Genomic DNA, 17,531 nt, shown 5'->3' with positions numbered 1-17,531 from the left:
TCATATTAAACCTTTTTGAAGAATTTCCAGAATTTTTCACACTTTTGGGTGAACCTCACTAGGTACCGTCCACCACAAAGTGCTTACTATTTTGCAGTTAAACAAACTCAAATGATTTAAAAATATATTTAGTTTTACAGGTATAGGCCTAATCGTAGTCTATCGAATTTAATTTATATTTATATATTTGTATACAGTATATTATTTGACATATTTTTAAAAAGATGATATAACATTCCATTTATCATATAACTGTGATGGCATTCTGGTTTTTGAGTGACGCACCGAACTAGTTAAGATGACTTCCGAGTAAACATTGCTAATAATTAGTCCTGTCTCGTGATGCTTAGCACAATCGCGTCACCGATACTCAGGCGGGCCGCATTGCTGTAGTCGCTTTTGAAACAACGGCTTTTGTTAACGTTTAGGGTTAAAATGGACACGCACTCTACGTGAGTGGGAGTGTGTTTTCTAACTGCAGACAAAACCAGGGTGGGTGATTGACAATTTCCTGGAGGGAGGTACTTATAATTTCAAATGTCCCCAACTTAGATCCAGATCACTGCCGATGTCTTTCTTACCTGTTCCGAGCACATTGCTTAACCCACATACAATGGATTAAACTAACTTGGGAGTTCTCGGACGATTGAACACGGTTGTTGCTACTGTTTGTCATATAAAACAGGGTTAGTCTTTGGAGCATCAACCGTTTTTTGTTTAAGGTAAGAGGTTTGTGCCAATGTTGTGCAATGTTTGGTATGTTTGTGAGCGAGTAATAGATGAAGGTGAGAAAGTTCCACCTTTGCCTTGATTTATAACGCAACCATTACGCACTCTACAAGGCCTGAGACGAGAAAAAATATTTACACTGTAAAGCGATGTAAGTGTATAGAATTATTTTTACTACAGCGGCATCCCAATATGTGATTTTAAAAATGTTAGAATATCTGTTAATTTCATTCAAATTAATCGGGTCAACTTTTAACATTCTGCTGTTGTGTCCAATGCATTAAATCATATTTTCGAGTACTTTTTGTTGACTGTTAATGTTAGTCCTGTGATTGTTTAAACGCGTAGTAGACGTTAATTATTAGGAAAAAAAATCTGACTAAATTGTTGACCTATCGAATACTTAATATACTAAAATATGATTTGTGATTTTTTTTTAGGTCCCTTGTTGGCTTCTTGATTAGGTTGGATTTTTGTGTGTTTAAAATCAAGCGAGGCAAAAAAAAAAAAAAAAGTTTTACTACGCTATTTTAACTTTTGCATGCTCGTGGTTTCTTCACTTATGAACCCTTGAAGCTAATCTGATACTCTTGTGTGGTTCTTGCTTTAGGCATGATTCAGAGGAATGAGGTGGTGCTCGCCGTCCTGGGTGAGCTTCAGGAGGCCACAGAATCTCAGGGCCTGAACGCCCTGATTAAAGTTGCCCTGGAAGTAGAGCAGGTGCTTGCGCCCTTCCACCTCCCCAGTGCGTTGTGCACAGAGATTTCATTCTGGATGGGTATTGACGGAGTGGCTCACAGACTGTACCCAGCTGATGCACCAGCTGACCTGCTTCCTCTGGTCTGCAAAGGGAAGGGCAACCTGTTGTTTGATGCAGCTAGCATGCTACTAGTGGGCTCCACGAGTCTGAGCTTGGAGCTGCAGGTAAGGGCAGTGGTGGAGATGTTGCTATGGAAACGCTACTATCTGAATGGCATGATTGATTCCAAGGTCATGCTGCAGGCAGCCAGGTTTTCCCTCTGTGCTGAGGAATCCCAGGACATGCTCAAACTTCCCATGCAAGTGCTTGAGGCCATCTTTGATGCAGACGTCAAGGCCTCTTGTTTCCCTGGCTCTTTTGCGAATATGTGGCATGTCTATGCTCTGTCTTCGGTCCTCCAGTGCAACATCTATTCTATCTACCCTATGTACAACCTGAAGATTAGGCCTTATTTCAATCGTCTTATCCGCCCCAGAACATGGCACAAGGACACGGAGCCCTTGACCCTCCACATTATGTGGTCAGGTGAACTGGAGGCAGGCTCCATATTTAAACCACACAATTTTGTGGCCTTAATTCCTGCCAGTGACCTCAAAATCGGAAGCCCCTACAGTGAGCAGCATTTGCCACCTGGGAAATCTCTAGAGCTTCTAGGTCAGGACTTGCAGCTGTCCTACTCCACTCTCAAAGACAAGTTCAACATCACAAAGAGCACCTTCTATCGCTGGAGGAGGCAAAGCACAGAGTATCACAAGAAATCCGTTGCCAGGTATGAGGCCAAACACTTTTTTCAGACCTGCTACAAAGAAGGCAAGCTCATACCCCAGAACCAGTTCAGAGAGTTCTTTCCAGAAATTTCCAGGTCCACATACTATGCATGGAAACATGAACTCATGTCTACTGGCAGTATTGTGTCTGTTGGCTCTAATGAAGAGCTCAGCCCTGGAGAAAGCATTGATCATGATTGTTGGACCTCTCCAGAGATCAAGAAGCATCCCATCCAGGAGACCTTCAACAGCATGCTAGCCCTCAAGTCTGAGAAGCCAGAGGGAGATCGTGCTCAGAATGCTGCTCTGATGCAGGAAGCAAAGAAAAGCCTCCAAATCTGTATCACCACAAACACTTCATTCCCTTACAGAATTTTCAAAAGAAGATTCCCAGGAATTTCTCGGTCCACATACTACAACTGGAGGAGAGAGGCCATGTTGTTCACTCCTTTCAGGGACCTCTCAGGGAGTGGCGAGGAATGCTTGGATGCTGATAAAGTACAGTATCCTAAAGAGAAGTCATCAATAGCTTCACTAGGGGGTCGCAGGTTAGCCACAAGAGTTAAGATTGCAAGGCGTAGTCATGAAAGCCTTAGACTCCTCTACCTCCAGAAGAAAAGACTCAGAGAAGAGGCCAAAGCATGTGTCCAGAAGTCTAAGATGTCCCTGTTCAAATTCAAGCTCAAGTTTCCATCCATCTCCTCCTGTTACTACTGGCTTTGGAGATATTCTCTCAACAAGAAAGCTCAGAAAGAGTCCAGCCTGAGTTTGGAGAGTGGTGAGCCTAAAAGGTTGGACATAACTGAAGATGCATTGCAACATGTGAGAGGAAGTCAGGTTCTGTTTGCTTCTGATGGAAACATGGATTGCCTAAATGGAAAAACAAAGAGCCCCACTAAGTTCAGCCTGCCTGAAAACCCTCTGTGTGACAAGACCAACGATGAGCAAATGTTTGTGATGGATGTTGTGGCATTGGCTAATTTCAAGGCCAAAGCTAAACTGTTCCTGCAGCAGCGCTTTGAAGAAAAGTCTTTTCCCACGTTCAAAGAGTTCAGATCATACTTTCCTCTCACCCCACGCTCCACCTATTACATGTGGAAGAGGGCTTTGCATCATGGTGTGCCTTTAGTTCATGGCCAGGTGGCTTAAAAGTAAAGGGGTTTTTTTTGTTGTTGTGTTTTTTGTTTTTTTTGTGTTTGTTTTTGTTTTTTTTAGTTGACAAAACTGCTTACTCATCACATCAGTACTGAACAGTCATAGTCTGGTATATGGGGCTGTCCTACCACAGTGTAATTGCAGTTCATGCATCTTAATTGTATGCTCCCTTCACTCTTTTACTTGGCCACTTGGTTCCACCTCAAGGACATTTGCATGTGTGTGAATTCAGACAGTCCTCACTTAGCACTCCAGTGCTGTGGCCCCCAGGCAAAAGGCAGTTCAAAGCCACAAATATCAGGATTCCCGATGACTTTTTATATTGACTTATTTTTTGTGGGCCCTTTTTAATGCCTTTACTTAATTTTTAATGTTTTTTTTTTTCTTACTCTGTCAATTTAGTCTTTTTTTCTTTTTTTTTTTCATTGAGGTATTGGGTGCTCTGTCCAGTTATTCCAATTTTTTATTAATAAAACATAACTAATTTGTTTTTACAGTTTTGTTTATTCTGCATTTATTTCTACACATTATATATTTTGTATTGATTATTGAATGTTATTTTTTGGGATTGATTCACTTTAGACAAGGTATAAATGTACAACTAAAATCTGAATAAGTGTTTGAAGCTGTTTTGCACATTGTCACATTCTCACTTTTGTTTAGGAATATTTCCTGCCTCTTATTATGCTGCTCTTCAAGCATAATGCTGGATGGCAAATGATAGCTACTGTATATCCTCATACACTTTAAACAGCGCGTTGGAAGGGTTCTTTGTGTAGCTTTTTTGGTAATACTACCTATCTTTCAGTTTCACTTTTTTTCAATGTTTAACTTCCTATTTTTTAAGTCACTGTTGGGTTTACAAAGGCACGGTTTATTTAAGTGTAAAATGCAAATGAGAATCCTTTTTGCTATGTTTAACAGATTCCTGTTTAAAGCAATGTCAACTGGATGTATATTCTATTATACAGGAAATAAATAATTTGATACACCGTGACTTGTTTCTTAATTTTAAGGAAATAATGGCAAGGAGTGTTTGAAGTGAAGTGTTGCCCTGTTACTTTCAGACAGTTCATTTTAGCTGTCCATTTTGGACTGTTGAATTACATTTCTGTTAAAACAAGTTAGTTTTAATAGAAATATTTTGCTACTGCAACTGAAGGCACTTTCAAAGTGCAGTTTTTCCTTTTTGGCACTCTGTTCAATAGACTGGGCTGATGGAAACAAACCATAGATTGATGCAGCTAGCACAAACTATGAGACTGCAGCAAGCAGATGCAGTTACAGCTTGAACACCTCAGCATGTGATTGGCATTGAGATGAGTGGGGTGGGAAAACATTATTACTGAGCATCTTTCTCCTCATCACCCTAACTGATAAAAGCCTTCCTCATTTGCTTTTCTGAAGCTCTTTGGCTTGAGGCTTCAGTGCAGACTCACTATGTGCTTGCTTGCCTGAAAATAGCATGAAAATAATGAGCATTGGCAGGTGTGTTTGGGTGCCTTCAAGGATTAGCACGCCACAGAGAGGAGTCTCAGAGCACTGGAGCAAGGCAGCCCTTCAAGGATGCCAATGATCTGCCGAAACAAAGATGCATCTGGGAGCCTCTGAATTTCTCAATTATGCACAGCAGAGACATGAAAGGTATTTATGACCTTTTGGGCAAATAATGAGATGTTTTTAGAAAAGTTATAAACAAATGATTGCATAAAACAGAAATTGTTTGTGATCACAAAGCATTCAAGTAGAGAAACCTATTGTACTGGATGATCCCCTTCTACATACATATGCATGCTCATACACACACAGATCTAGACAATATGTGCAGTACAAACAAATGCAGTACTTGTACATAATAGCTGAATTTCAGTTGACCTGTTACAGGAGGAACTTCAGGCTGTTGGACTTTAGACGTCAGGTTATGAAGAGTTAGGCCATTACGTTATGATTCAAAATGGGTGAATTAGTTAAATGAAAACACTAAAGTCTGTGTGGTCCTAAAGACTGGAATCAAAAGCTATTCGGTGACTGCTCACCATGTTGTATCAGTCTTACTCATATGTACTTACATAAGAAAACAGTAGATGGCACTAGTGTCCCATCTTTATGTTGCCTTCTGACTTGCATTCCGTTATTGCGTTCCACTCTGTTTACTACTACTATTAACTGATGCTGAGACTGCAGGACTATATAACAATAAAGAAAAGATAAATAGCATGAGCCGACCACTACCTCCACATTGTGTTGTACTTCGTTCTGTGATTTTAAAATATTTTTTTTAACAGCATCCCATTTCTCATTTACATAAGTGCCTTCATCTGTTTCTGCTCTTTAAGTGGACAGTTTAAACAGTAGACCAAAATGTTTCCTTGTTTACGCAGCCCACACTGTGCTCCACAGTCAGATAACAACTGCCAAGTTGCCACTTTGGGCCCCTGAGCAAGGCCTTTAACCCTCAATTGCTCAAGTTGTACTCATCCGTGATTGTGGATAAAAGCATCAGCTAAATGCCATAAATGTTAATGATATGCATGCCTACCTGCCTCTATCTGGCAGACACACTACGTATGTGTCATTGTTGTGACATATCACATCCTTCTGATTCTCTCAATTAGATCTTCTTCACTTGGAAGACTTTGCTGGTCTGACTTTGTGATGATATATCTGGGGAATGCGTATGTTGCATAACCTGTCATAACTTTTTGTTTGTTTGTTTGTTTTTCTGGACAGGTATGATTTCTTATCAGCTGACTGCCACAATGTTCATTTAACAAGGCACAATTTTAATTTGCCCTTCTTTAAAGTTGCCACATAAATGGCTGAAGTGAATTTGTTCAATTTTATTTTGTATAGTTTTGTTTATTTATATATTGCTTGGTTTATACACACCTACATATACAAAAGACCATAGTTAGGGTTGACTGACAAGCACAAAATAAACAATAGCTGAAAGGATTAGCCCTTAGTTTACTGCGTTGACAGACAACATGGAGAACATCTGACCTGCTTTTATTCAAAAGCCAATAATCGAGTAGCTGTGGCGCTAAAAAACAACCTGCAAGCTGGAGCAAATCCTGTCTGTTATCAACCCAGCACAAAACATGGAGGTGACATCCACCTATATAGATTTTATATGAATGCAGTTATGTATGGGTTTATAAAATAATGCTATCACAGAGAAAGCATGATGATTGGTTTCCTCTTTGAAATTGCAATTACTTAATGTGTTTATGTTGTTTAGTCAGCTCTGGCTAATAAAATGAACTTGTAGTAGATTAGACATGCCGCTGTGCTTCCATTTATTTCCAGTAATCTGTTTCTGTTTCACAATTACTATTCACAGTGCATGCTCTGTAATGCATGCATGCATGCATCTGTGTGTGTGTGTGTGTGTGTGTGTGTGCGTGCGTGCGTGCGTGCGTGCGCGTTTGTGTAAGTGCATGTATACAGCTGATGATGTGTTCGTGACAGCTGATGATCTGTGCTCATGTGATATTTAGCAGATTTCCAGCTTCAGCCTGCTTGGACATATGCACTATGATTCCTGGAATTCTGCTGGGCAACCCTATGGGTTTACTTACTGATGCTTCTTTAATTATTCAAATCTTTGGACAGTGAAACATTGTCATGGAGCTGTTCAGAGAATTCCAGTTAGAAAAGACAACAGCATCCTTCAAAGCTTCTTGACCTGATGTAACTTCTAAGCAGGAGCAGATGAGAGAGAGAGAGAGAGAGAGAGAGAGAAAAGAGATAGAAGAGATAGAAAGAGAGTAAGTATGAGTCAGAGAGACAAAGAGAGGACACTTTGTTCTGTAATGCACATTGAAATCATGTTAATACTTAACTTTTTTTTTAACTCTCTAATAATAAGAGCTCATTACCAAGCCCACCTCTAATTCAACCTCATCTTCAGTAATGGCAAAATGATTTCCACTGTATAATGCCATTGTTCGCATCTCCTCCTTCCTGGCCTTGCTCGTCTGGTATTAAGAGCAAAGATTCTGCTGCCCAGTCTCTCCCTGTGCGGCCCGTTGTCTGCAGGGGAGCACAGATGCTGGATGACAAAGGTTAACTGGACGGCTTTGTCACAGCACAAACAAAAGTATAGTGGCAGTTATGGAAGAGAATTTAATGTGTGTGTCTATATTAGTGCTGTAATAGTGTGCTGTGAATTAACAGCCAGTAATTAGCTTTCTAATGAGCTGTAACCACTTTATCTTATTTTCTGAACGTGTGTAAGCACGATTTGGGAGTGCTCTAATTGTGTCTCCAAAGCTTAATGCAGTATATAATCTGCATGATATGGTGCGTAGTGTGTATTGAAACCACTAGAGAAGAACTTTCTCTCTTTCAGATATAAGTGGCTGAGATAATGTTTATAATGTCGTTTTGCTAATGCATATCATTTGTGGGTTAAGGAGTACCTGCATAAGGAGTACCTGCAGTACCTGCACCTGTTCCAGGATCTAAAATGAGATAGATTCTTTCTGTTAGCACCATCCCGTCCTTTGATTTCCACTAATTCATTTGGTGTATTATTTTGATCATTTAGCTTTTTGGGGTTTCAGTATGATTTATCTGGAAAGACCCAAGATCACAAACATTCCTTTAGCAAGGGATTTTTTAAGCAAATCTTTAAACTATGCCTGATAAAAATCTAAATCTAAATCTCTGAAAAACTAAAAGAGCCAGATCCCATCATGGGAAATAAACTCTTCAGCACTACTATTAATGTTTAAAACAATCTATAATCTGACCCACTGAAATTCTTTCACTTACACTATTTAAGCATTGCCCAAGAGAAGCAGCACTAAGAGAAATTAAGGACAGATGGGAAGTGGATTTAAAGGGAGTTATTTCTTTACCATATCAAAACAAGCTCAGATCCCACAGTGTGTGGCCTCCTCTTTAATGTCTGCTGCACTCTAAATATGGAAAAAGAGCCACATCTGGAAGCGCCAAGTCGAGTTACACTGCACTTGATTTCAAAACCTCACCAAAATCATAATAATTATTGGTTGCTGGAATCGATTACCAGTGAAGTAAAATATGAGCTTTAGCTTGTCTGCTGAGTCATTGGGATCAGTCCACACAAGGTGGTCACACAGTGTCATTCATGTTTTGTGTCTGTGTGTGTCTGTTTCAACTTTGGGGAGACACTGCTCACACAATACAAGCTGCTACATTAAATGAATAGTGTGAGCAGGAATTATTGGATGGGGGGAACACATCTCCCCCCCTCCTCCTCAAAAACCACGTCTATGCATGAGGGATTGTCCTGTGTCTATGCTGAATTATTGCCTTTTCACTTCCAGTCCCTCGTGTGATCTTTCTTAGCATGCAAACACACATGAAATCTCTTTGTTGCCACACTACTTGCCCATTCTGTGTATTGGAAAAGTACTTTATGACAGAAACAATATATTTTCTCCCGGAATATGACAACTTTGATTTGATTTCACTTGTTCAGATGTAGTGTCTTTGATCTTTGAGACCATTGCTCTTGAAAGCACATTAATGCTTGAGGCTGAGCAATGATCCGAGATGCTCTTATCACTTATGCCCTCATGTTCTTTGAAGCTATTGACCACTCTCATTTGTCATTTTTAAAAGGGCCTTTAAAAAAAGCCCTTGGCTCCCAAATTGAATCTCCAAAGTGGAATTCGTTCAGTCAAACTCTTGACATCTCTTGAAATATTTTTCATGTGTGTGCATTCTTTCACAAGTATCACTTTCTTTAGCAAAGTGCAGAGCATAGACTTAACAATGGCAACATAATTAATAAAGATCTATAAGTAGTGTAAGAGAGGTTTTTGTCTTCAGTGTAGCTTTAGGCTGGTTTGCAAGGTTGTTATACATGTTCTGAGCAATATCTATTAGGAAACCGGACCACTCTTTTGAAAGAACTGTAGTATATGGATTGGAAGAGAGCCAGTAAGTATGGTCTAAAGGAAACCTTTGGTTACATGAGAAGTAAAACCATCATACCTATAATTTGCAAACTATTGTGATTTTCTGAGTGCTTTAAACTCTTATTTGTCCAGTTATTTAGACTGTTATGTTTTTTTTGTTTGTTTGTTTGTTTGTTTGTTGTTGTTTTGTATTTCAACCACTGCTATTTTCTGAAACAGCTTTCCTTGCTTTGAAATAAAACTTTCACTCTTTTGACATTTTGCAGTGTTTGGCTTTTTCAGTGACTACCACAACTGCATTTTGGCTCACAAATGATCACAAGCTTTTTTACATCTTATTTAATTCATGTCAAATCAAATTTGTATGTTGCTTTTTTACAACACAAAGAAGCTTTACAGAAATTATATATAAAGAGAATTTGGGTCCAAGCCCATAATGAGCATGCTACGGCAGCAGTGCCAAGAAACCTTGAGAGGAACCAACACTCAGAAGGGAAAGCCCTCCTCCTCTGATAAACCCAAGATGGCAAACGAATAACATATAATGAATAATGTCTTTAAATATCCAATAATAAACTGAAAATAAAGTTAGCAAAGAGTTTCTAACTGAAAAAATGTAATAGTGTCAGTACCACAATTAATAAGAAACTAGTTAGTGTAGGGCTTTTAACTATAATAACATGAAAATATGGTCAGCAAAATATGGCCACACATTCTGTCCATGCACTGTAGAATATTTTAATTTAGTCCTGCCTTGGTCAGATCAACTGCAATCTGTCATTAATTCTTAGAATTTCTAAAATTTTGGCAGATGACAATAAGCTAAATAAAGGCCTGCCAACAGCAGTCTTCTTCAGCAATTATTTTTAATTACTTTTGGTACTCAGTGTACCTACAATCCTAAGCAAGCGCCTGGATATCCTAGTGGTTTCAGTTGAGTTTCAGCTCTTATCTTGCACTGTTTGTTTCCAACCTGCTAATGGTCCGATCGACACACAAAAAGCCTGGCGGAATCAGGTCCTGACAGATTCCACTTCTAAAAAACGAAGCCAAAATGAGTCAACTGCATCTTCCATCTTGCGGGTATGACACTGCACACAACCCCCTTGTCTCTGAGTTCATTCCTCCTAAGCTAGCTCCATAGCTGCTGACCCCCTTTATCCGTAACTGTGCGGAAGCTTTCTGGAGGTTATTGGCTTTCAATTTGCTGCACTTGAGACCTAGAGGTCATGGCGCCACTCTCTCGGTTTTATTTTTTAATCAACTCCTGCAACCTCATCTGTCTCCATCGCAGTTGCCCAAGGGAAGAAGGGAAGCCAGAGGAGTATTGTGCTTGTGCTTTTCTGTAATAAAGGTAATCCCCCTCTACTGGAGCTCATATTATCAAAGGGGGATGTCAGTGCCCACACTTGGTTAAACTGTTTTGTCCCATAGTTTCTTGTACATTTTAAAGCCCCTACCTGAAGCTGCCATTCATGTAAGCCATTACTGATCTCAAAGTAGCTTTGGTTTTTCTTTAATATTGTTAAATTAGAAATAATCTACCTCACTGTCCTATTCATAAGGAGTTAGAGAAGCACTGTCATTATTTAAACAGGAAAAAAATCGAATGTATTATTAAGAATGAAAACTGCAGTATAAGCAAATAAGGGTCTTTTTTTAGATTCCAGAGGCAAAATGGGGTGACCAAATTGGCATTTAAAGTTACTTCAGAGGAGAATATTCCGATTTTTTGCATCGTACCAACCAGCTTAATCATAAACATGTTGATCTGAAGGATTTATGCACTAGGCTCACATTATTGTGCTGCTAGCAATAAAATATGATTAGAGCAATCAGTTTTCAATGGAACCTTGTTTGTAATTCAGCATTTCTGAGATGGCTGTTATGAGGCTTCTGAACCGTAAATGTAAGCAAGCAGCATGGCCCCTGAAAAGCGTTTTTAGTGAAGTGGCCAGAGAGAAGGAGAGTGAGGAAGTCCCTGTGCGGGTCTACTCGGCTCTGGGCCTCCCTCGCCTGTCAGATCAACACAGGCTCTGGCTGGTACAATTTCACACTTGGCCATGCTTCACTGTTGGGCATTTGTTGCTTTGTTGGAGGTCAGTGGAGTACGCGTGAGTGCATGCTGGCAGAGTGAGAGTGAGATGCCGGCAGTGACACCTCCAACGCTCCACTCTAGTTGGCATGCAGTGGAGGAGGGTCTCCGGGACTGCAGCCCAAGTCCAGCCCATCTGTTTCTCGCCACCACACTCGCGGCATCAGAGAGACCCTTTGGCATCAACACACAAATCTCCCCTCTGGGCCAGGCCGAGGTGTCAGCGTCCAGCATGTTATCGTCCAGCCATTCCTCTTGTTTTGTGGCAAGGAGAAGTTTTACCTTGCAGCATACTCAGTTGCCTGTCATGTGCTCCTGTTTGCAGGTGGTCAGTTATTCAGCTGGCCCCCGTCGTACGCATGCAGTGTGGTTCAGCTCTTCTCTGCTGCGCTGGTGGTGGGCCATATGCTTGCAGCATCATAGATGGATAATACCTCGCTAATGCCTCTGCCACCTGCAAACTGTTTACACCTTTACCAAAGTGCTATACATATATGATCTCTCTGTCTAATGCTACAGCCCCCTGAGGGTTAAACTTATGATTCACAGTTACTCAGTTTTCATTGGCTAAAGGCATATGAGCAAGACTATCAACACCCCATCCATTTCGCCACAGTATGTGAGGAGGAGGAGTTTAATGGAGTCTAGTGTACTGACTTGGTGAAGGGAAGAACATAGTCAATTAAGTGAGGTCTTAAGATGGCAGAGAATGTCTATAAGGACATTTTAGAGCCTGTGTGAAGTAAATATTTGTCTCAAATGTTTTTTAAAAGATAAACAGACACTCAATAATCAAACAGTGCCCCACAGGGAAGAGGGCTTTGAAAACTCACAGGTTTAATGGAGTGATATAACCATAAAATGTAATTATAATTTAGTGAAATTATAACTTCTGTCTTAAACCTGTTCATGTGTATGTGTGTCTATGTTAATATATAATATATATTTGGAGCTGTTTGAATTTAGTTGTACCCACAACCAGAGCCCTAAAAAGCTTGCATGAGGGTTATCAATATATCTCCTGTCTTAGCTCTCTTCCTTTGAGTTTTGCAGGGGTGTTCAGTGCAGAGGATCTGAGAGGAGATTGAGTGGTGCCTTAACTGAGCACAACCGTCATTCCAGAGGGCTCCTCAAGATCATGCAATGCACCCCTGAGTAACATGAAGCTGTTCATAGGCGGGCAAGAAAGAACATCCATAACAATAAGACAAGAAGTCAGATTTTTTGTCTTGCTGCAAGGTGTTCATTCATGAGGAGAAACCTAGACAGCACTGCACCTACCTGTGTGCGGTCAGTGCTGCTGGGTTCCATAGGCCCCTTGGGCTAGGTATGGAGTGAAAGCTGGAAAAAAATGTCTTTCCTCAATGGCTTTGTCCAATTCTCCCAGTGCTGGTGCAGCTCACCAGCTATTTCTGTGTCCACTAACTGCTGGGGCATGGAATCAGTAGCCCCAAGATAAATAGCGGGAAGGAGGAAGAGAACTTCCTATTGCTCCGGCAGGAACATATATTGGATTTCTTCATCTCTTCATTTAGAGCTGTGTAGCTTAGTTTTAGTGACTGACACCATAGGCTGGTGTGAAAGCATGTAATGAATGGCACATTACAGGGGAAGGCATCTTTGGTGTGCAGTTGGGAAGGGAGATGGGGAGGGAAAGGTTATATTTTCCATATTTGGAAACCGGCCATTGTGGACTCAGTGGCAATCAGACGCTTGCCAGACTGGGAGACTGTCAGTATGCTTTTGGATTGAAAGGCGAGCTTGTCTGTAGGAGCACCTGCTGAAGCTGAATAAACACCCATGGACAAATGGGAACAAAGGCAACAGATATGATGTTTTGTGTGTGCCATGTCTGGAATCAGGCCTCTGCCAGCTCCTGACCCAGCTTCACAGTCATCCTGAGAAAAACAGGCGCAAATATGAAAAACAACCCAACAAAATTTATGATCCTCTACTCTACTTAGTTTGAACTTTTCACCAAGAATGGTGGAGAGGGCCTCCATGCTTTGATAAGGCCAGCCCTTGTCTAGAGTCTTCCTGTCTGCTTGGCCTGAAGCAAATTCAGAGTTCATTCTGTATCGGAGTACTCCAGCCCGCCCTCCACCCCCACCCCTCTTGGCTCTTCACAACCTCTCTACTTCCAGCAGCAGTACACAAACATGCAGAGAGAAAGAGAGCAGTCTTATAGATAGCTGTGGTACAACGTTGGGTGGTGAACAGAGGAATTCTTCATGCCATAGGAGGTGGGTTGTTGAGTAAGCTTCAAGGAACCCCTGTTTGGACTCTCTTATCACCCTCAGCAATGCATATAACAGAAAGTTAAGCTCATGACAATAGAATGCAGGCCACTTAAGTGAACTCAAGCAGAATGCACTGGGCTGAACTAAAGCAAATCTCTCACGCCCACTAGAATCCAGCATTGAGAAGCTGACTGTTAACAGACTAAGCACACTCAAAGAAGGCCAAAGGGAAATTAAGTTATTCTGACCAAAGACAAACACATTCATTCATACATTATTTCATACACACTTTAAGTAACACAGTTTCTAGTGTTCTCTGAAAAGATACTTTCTGCTCAGTTCAGTTCAGTTGATTTCCTATGATTTTTAGCCTAATCTAATAAGAAGTAGTATATAAAAACACCAATAGAATGATGATATGGATTATCCAATAAAAACAATTTTGAAGTAATTCCTCACAATGCTAAATCTGTAACACTGGGAAATAAACTGGCAAGTTACACTTCCAGGGCCTTGAAATGTGTATTGTATTTTATTATTATTCTTTCTGCTTTAGACTTATAGCTTTACAATGTTACACTGCATTACAATAAAATTATCAATAATGTATCATGTTTGTAGCATGATAGTTTTTAGTACATGAGTTACATTTGCTTTCTTTTATATTTGTAATTCTTTTAAATATGGGGGCATCTTGATATGACACTCTAAAATGTCTTGGGAGAAAGACATAATTTGTTCAGGATGAATGAATTACAGTATGCAATCAGATTTTCTGTATTTTTCTGTAATTTTCCCTATTTTTTTCTATTACTGTACTGAAACAAAATTTCAAATTCTTTCACAGAATCTGATACTAGTTTGCCTGAATATTTCCAAAGAGCAACAACAAATGTGTAACGCCAGTATGCATGCCTTAATGCATGTATTTTGGTCTTAGTAAAAGATGCAGGCCTACAGGAAGATGATTTGTTTCTGCTTCAAAATAAATAAAACTATCCTGTGGCAAAGTCACTTTCCATAAATCCAGCTGTAGCCATTATGTGTCTGAGCACTGCTGTGATTGAATCTTTAATGAATGTTCTTTATACTGCAACAATGGCAACTTCTGCCTGGGATTTTTAAGTTGTCAGTGTTTACACAGCAATCTAAAGGTCTCTTTCAAAGGTTGGCCACACACTGAGTCTTTTACACACAGGACATCAAAATGCCTGTCCAAATATTGATGTTCCATTCAACAGATATTTGCATATTTCTTAGATTAGCTGTGCCCTGGAAGATCTTCCTAAATTACAAGAGTTCTTGATTTGTGTGTGTTTGCCTCTGCGATGCAGCCTGTGAGTTTGTATACCTTTGAAGAAAGATATCTGAGCTCTGCCAAACAGACTCCAGCAAAGGAACTAAATCAAGGGCCTTACACTCTAATAATGCATTTCCCCTTTTCTAATACTTCAAAAAATATTGTAGAAAATGTGATTTATTATATTTCACTTGAATATGACTTATAAACTTGGTGTGTCCTGTATTTTTCTATCAGATTCCAGGGAGAGCATGACAAGCCTAAGAACCATAAGATTTTTTTTTTTTTTTGCAATAATGCATCACACTACTAATGTCCCTGCATAAGTTTACATTTTGACAACCTGGGGAAGAAAATTTATATGTTTTTGCCAAATGATTTTCTCTAAAATGCTCCTTAAACTCTAGCCATTACAGTGAACATTTCAGGATGTTTTAAACATCAAGGACATTGTATGATTTTGATCTAGCCTCATATGAACGCCAGTGCTTGTCAACAGGATATGTGATCTTATTTATCAGTAGCTGTACTAAGGCCTTTAGGCTGAAATAGTAAAAATGAAATATATGTGATATATATATATATATATATATATATATATATATATATATATATATATATATATATATGTGTGTGTGTGTGTGTGTGTGTGTGTGTGTAAAGTTCTTAAGGCAATTCATAATCTAAATGGAATATCAATGCAAAAATGAAGTGTGGCGCCTAAATTTGTTTTGGATGAGAGAATCCATCACAGTTAATTGAAATATGCGGCAGCTTGAGGCTGAATGAGATAACATGAAAACAACTGTGATACAAGACAAACTGAATGCATATGGGCATGTATAATGTTCACAATATTCCTTGAATTAATCATTGTCTTTTCTGTAATTAATCTCTGTGTAATTTCATAAGAAATTTCAAAAAGCCTTGTTTAAGAATATTGAGGATGTTTAGGATGTCCTGAGAGATGGGGGGTGGGGAAGAGTCTGCCAGCTCTCATAACGTCCATGCCCTAATTAATTAGTTTGGATTTAAACATTCTGTGTAAGCAAGATACTGATAATGCAGGGACCAAACAAAAGGCAATTAGGAATCTTCCCTCAGAGTGTCAAAGCCCAGACAACACAGACCATATTAAAATATTTTTCCCCTTTCCCCTTTAAATGCATAGGCTCTAAATGTGTCATTACTTCTTACTCTTGTCATGTAGTTGTATTTACAAGGAACAAACAAAACCATTTGTACCCACTGAGTCTCAGTGTGCCTGTTAAATCTATAGTCCACAGAGGACTGATTGTATGTATTATATAAAGTAAGGCCACAGCCATTTCACAGCATATTTAGTGCTCCCAAAAGAGTACCACGACAGCCTCAAAAAAAGCTTTGGGTTTATTAGTTCAAAGCATGGTCTTTGTTTATATTATAATTTATTCAGAGTGGTCATCTGGCAGATCAAAATTCTTTGTGGTTTCCTACAGCTTGCCTGCCATTCTCAACACCTACTGTCCAGAGCTTACTCACACATTGTCTTTACAGCTGTCCAGGGTCTCACACCTTCTCTCTCCATCCAGGACAATAACACAATGAGTAGAATTTCTTGGGTTTCTTGCCCTCCCCCTTTGACCTCAATAAGAACATGTCTGTTTTTTGTTTTTTTTAATTAGTCATCCAGCAGCTGGCTCTGGTACTGTAATTAAGAATTGATCAACTTGTGATGATCTCACTGAGCCTATGTGCATGCCTCACCTCCCAGACGGAGAGTATGTAGAGCAAAAGACAACAGGAGCTCTTCGACAGCATTTCAAGTGATTTCCAATTTTCAAGACGGATTGGGAGGCGGCGCGGGGGGGTTGGGTGGTTGTGAACTGATGGAAAAGGAAGCATCTTTAATTTTAGCTGGAAGTCTACACTCAGTGACATCTCAAATTTCCTTTTTACAAATTTTAGATGTGGTCACTGTGTGTAGTCTTCCAGCTAAAATTAAAGATGCTTCCTTTCCCATCAGTTCACTTTATCAACTGGCTTCCAAATATTGGCATTTATCCTCTTCTTTGTGCTCCTTGGTCTGAACTCATTTTGACTGAGAGCACCTCTGTGTTGGAGCTGTGGCTGGTGGAGATATCAACCTGGCTCTTCAGTAGAAATATATGCCAAGCATGGTAAAGTACGAGCTGTAACTGACAGTCAGTTGGAGACTAAAATGCAAAAGTGGGTGGATCATAAATCAAGACCCATCCATCTCAAGCTTTGCTTCTCAGGTTACTGTCCTGCAAAATGTCACTGCTCAGAACCTTTGCATCAATCATTCTGTGCTGCAAAATGAATCATCGTTTGTCCATTTTGGGCTGGACTGAAAAATCATGCCTGGAATGTAATTACCTTTTCCAGCTTCATAGTGATGTTCATTGCTTTCATAAATATGATTCACCTTTACAAGCCAGAGCTGACTTTAGGCTTTGCTATACAAAGACCAGTTGATTGATTGATTTAACCTTTAATTGACTAAGGAAGTCAATAAGAAAATATTTGTATTTACAATGGCAGCCTATAATGATAATTAGAAAATCACTCAT

The 17,531-nt window shown here is 39.7% G+C and overlaps 1 protein-coding gene across 1 annotated transcript; it reads left to right on the top strand.

Moving 5' to 3' along the window:
- Window positions 1-369: 369 nt before the first annotated feature.
- Window positions 370-4,408, top strand: vrtn (vertebrae development associated). The gene has a single exon (XM_026999057.3). It carries the CDS (start codon window positions 1,342-1,344, stop codon window positions 3,403-3,405), a length of 2,064 nt encoding a protein of 687 aa, XP_026854858.2. The 5' UTR covers window positions 370-1,341; the 3' UTR covers window positions 3,406-4,408.
- The last annotated feature ends 13,123 nt before the right edge of the window (window positions 4,409-17,531 follow it).

This window comes from Electrophorus electricus, chromosome 7 (assembly GCF_041902795.1).
Source record: "Electrophorus electricus isolate QZ-2024a chromosome 7, ASM4190279v1, whole genome shotgun sequence".
In the NCBI taxonomy this organism is placed as follows: Eukaryota; Metazoa; Chordata; class Actinopteri; order Gymnotiformes; family Gymnotidae; genus Electrophorus; species Electrophorus electricus.
This window is presented reverse-complemented; position numbering and strand designations above follow the sequence as displayed.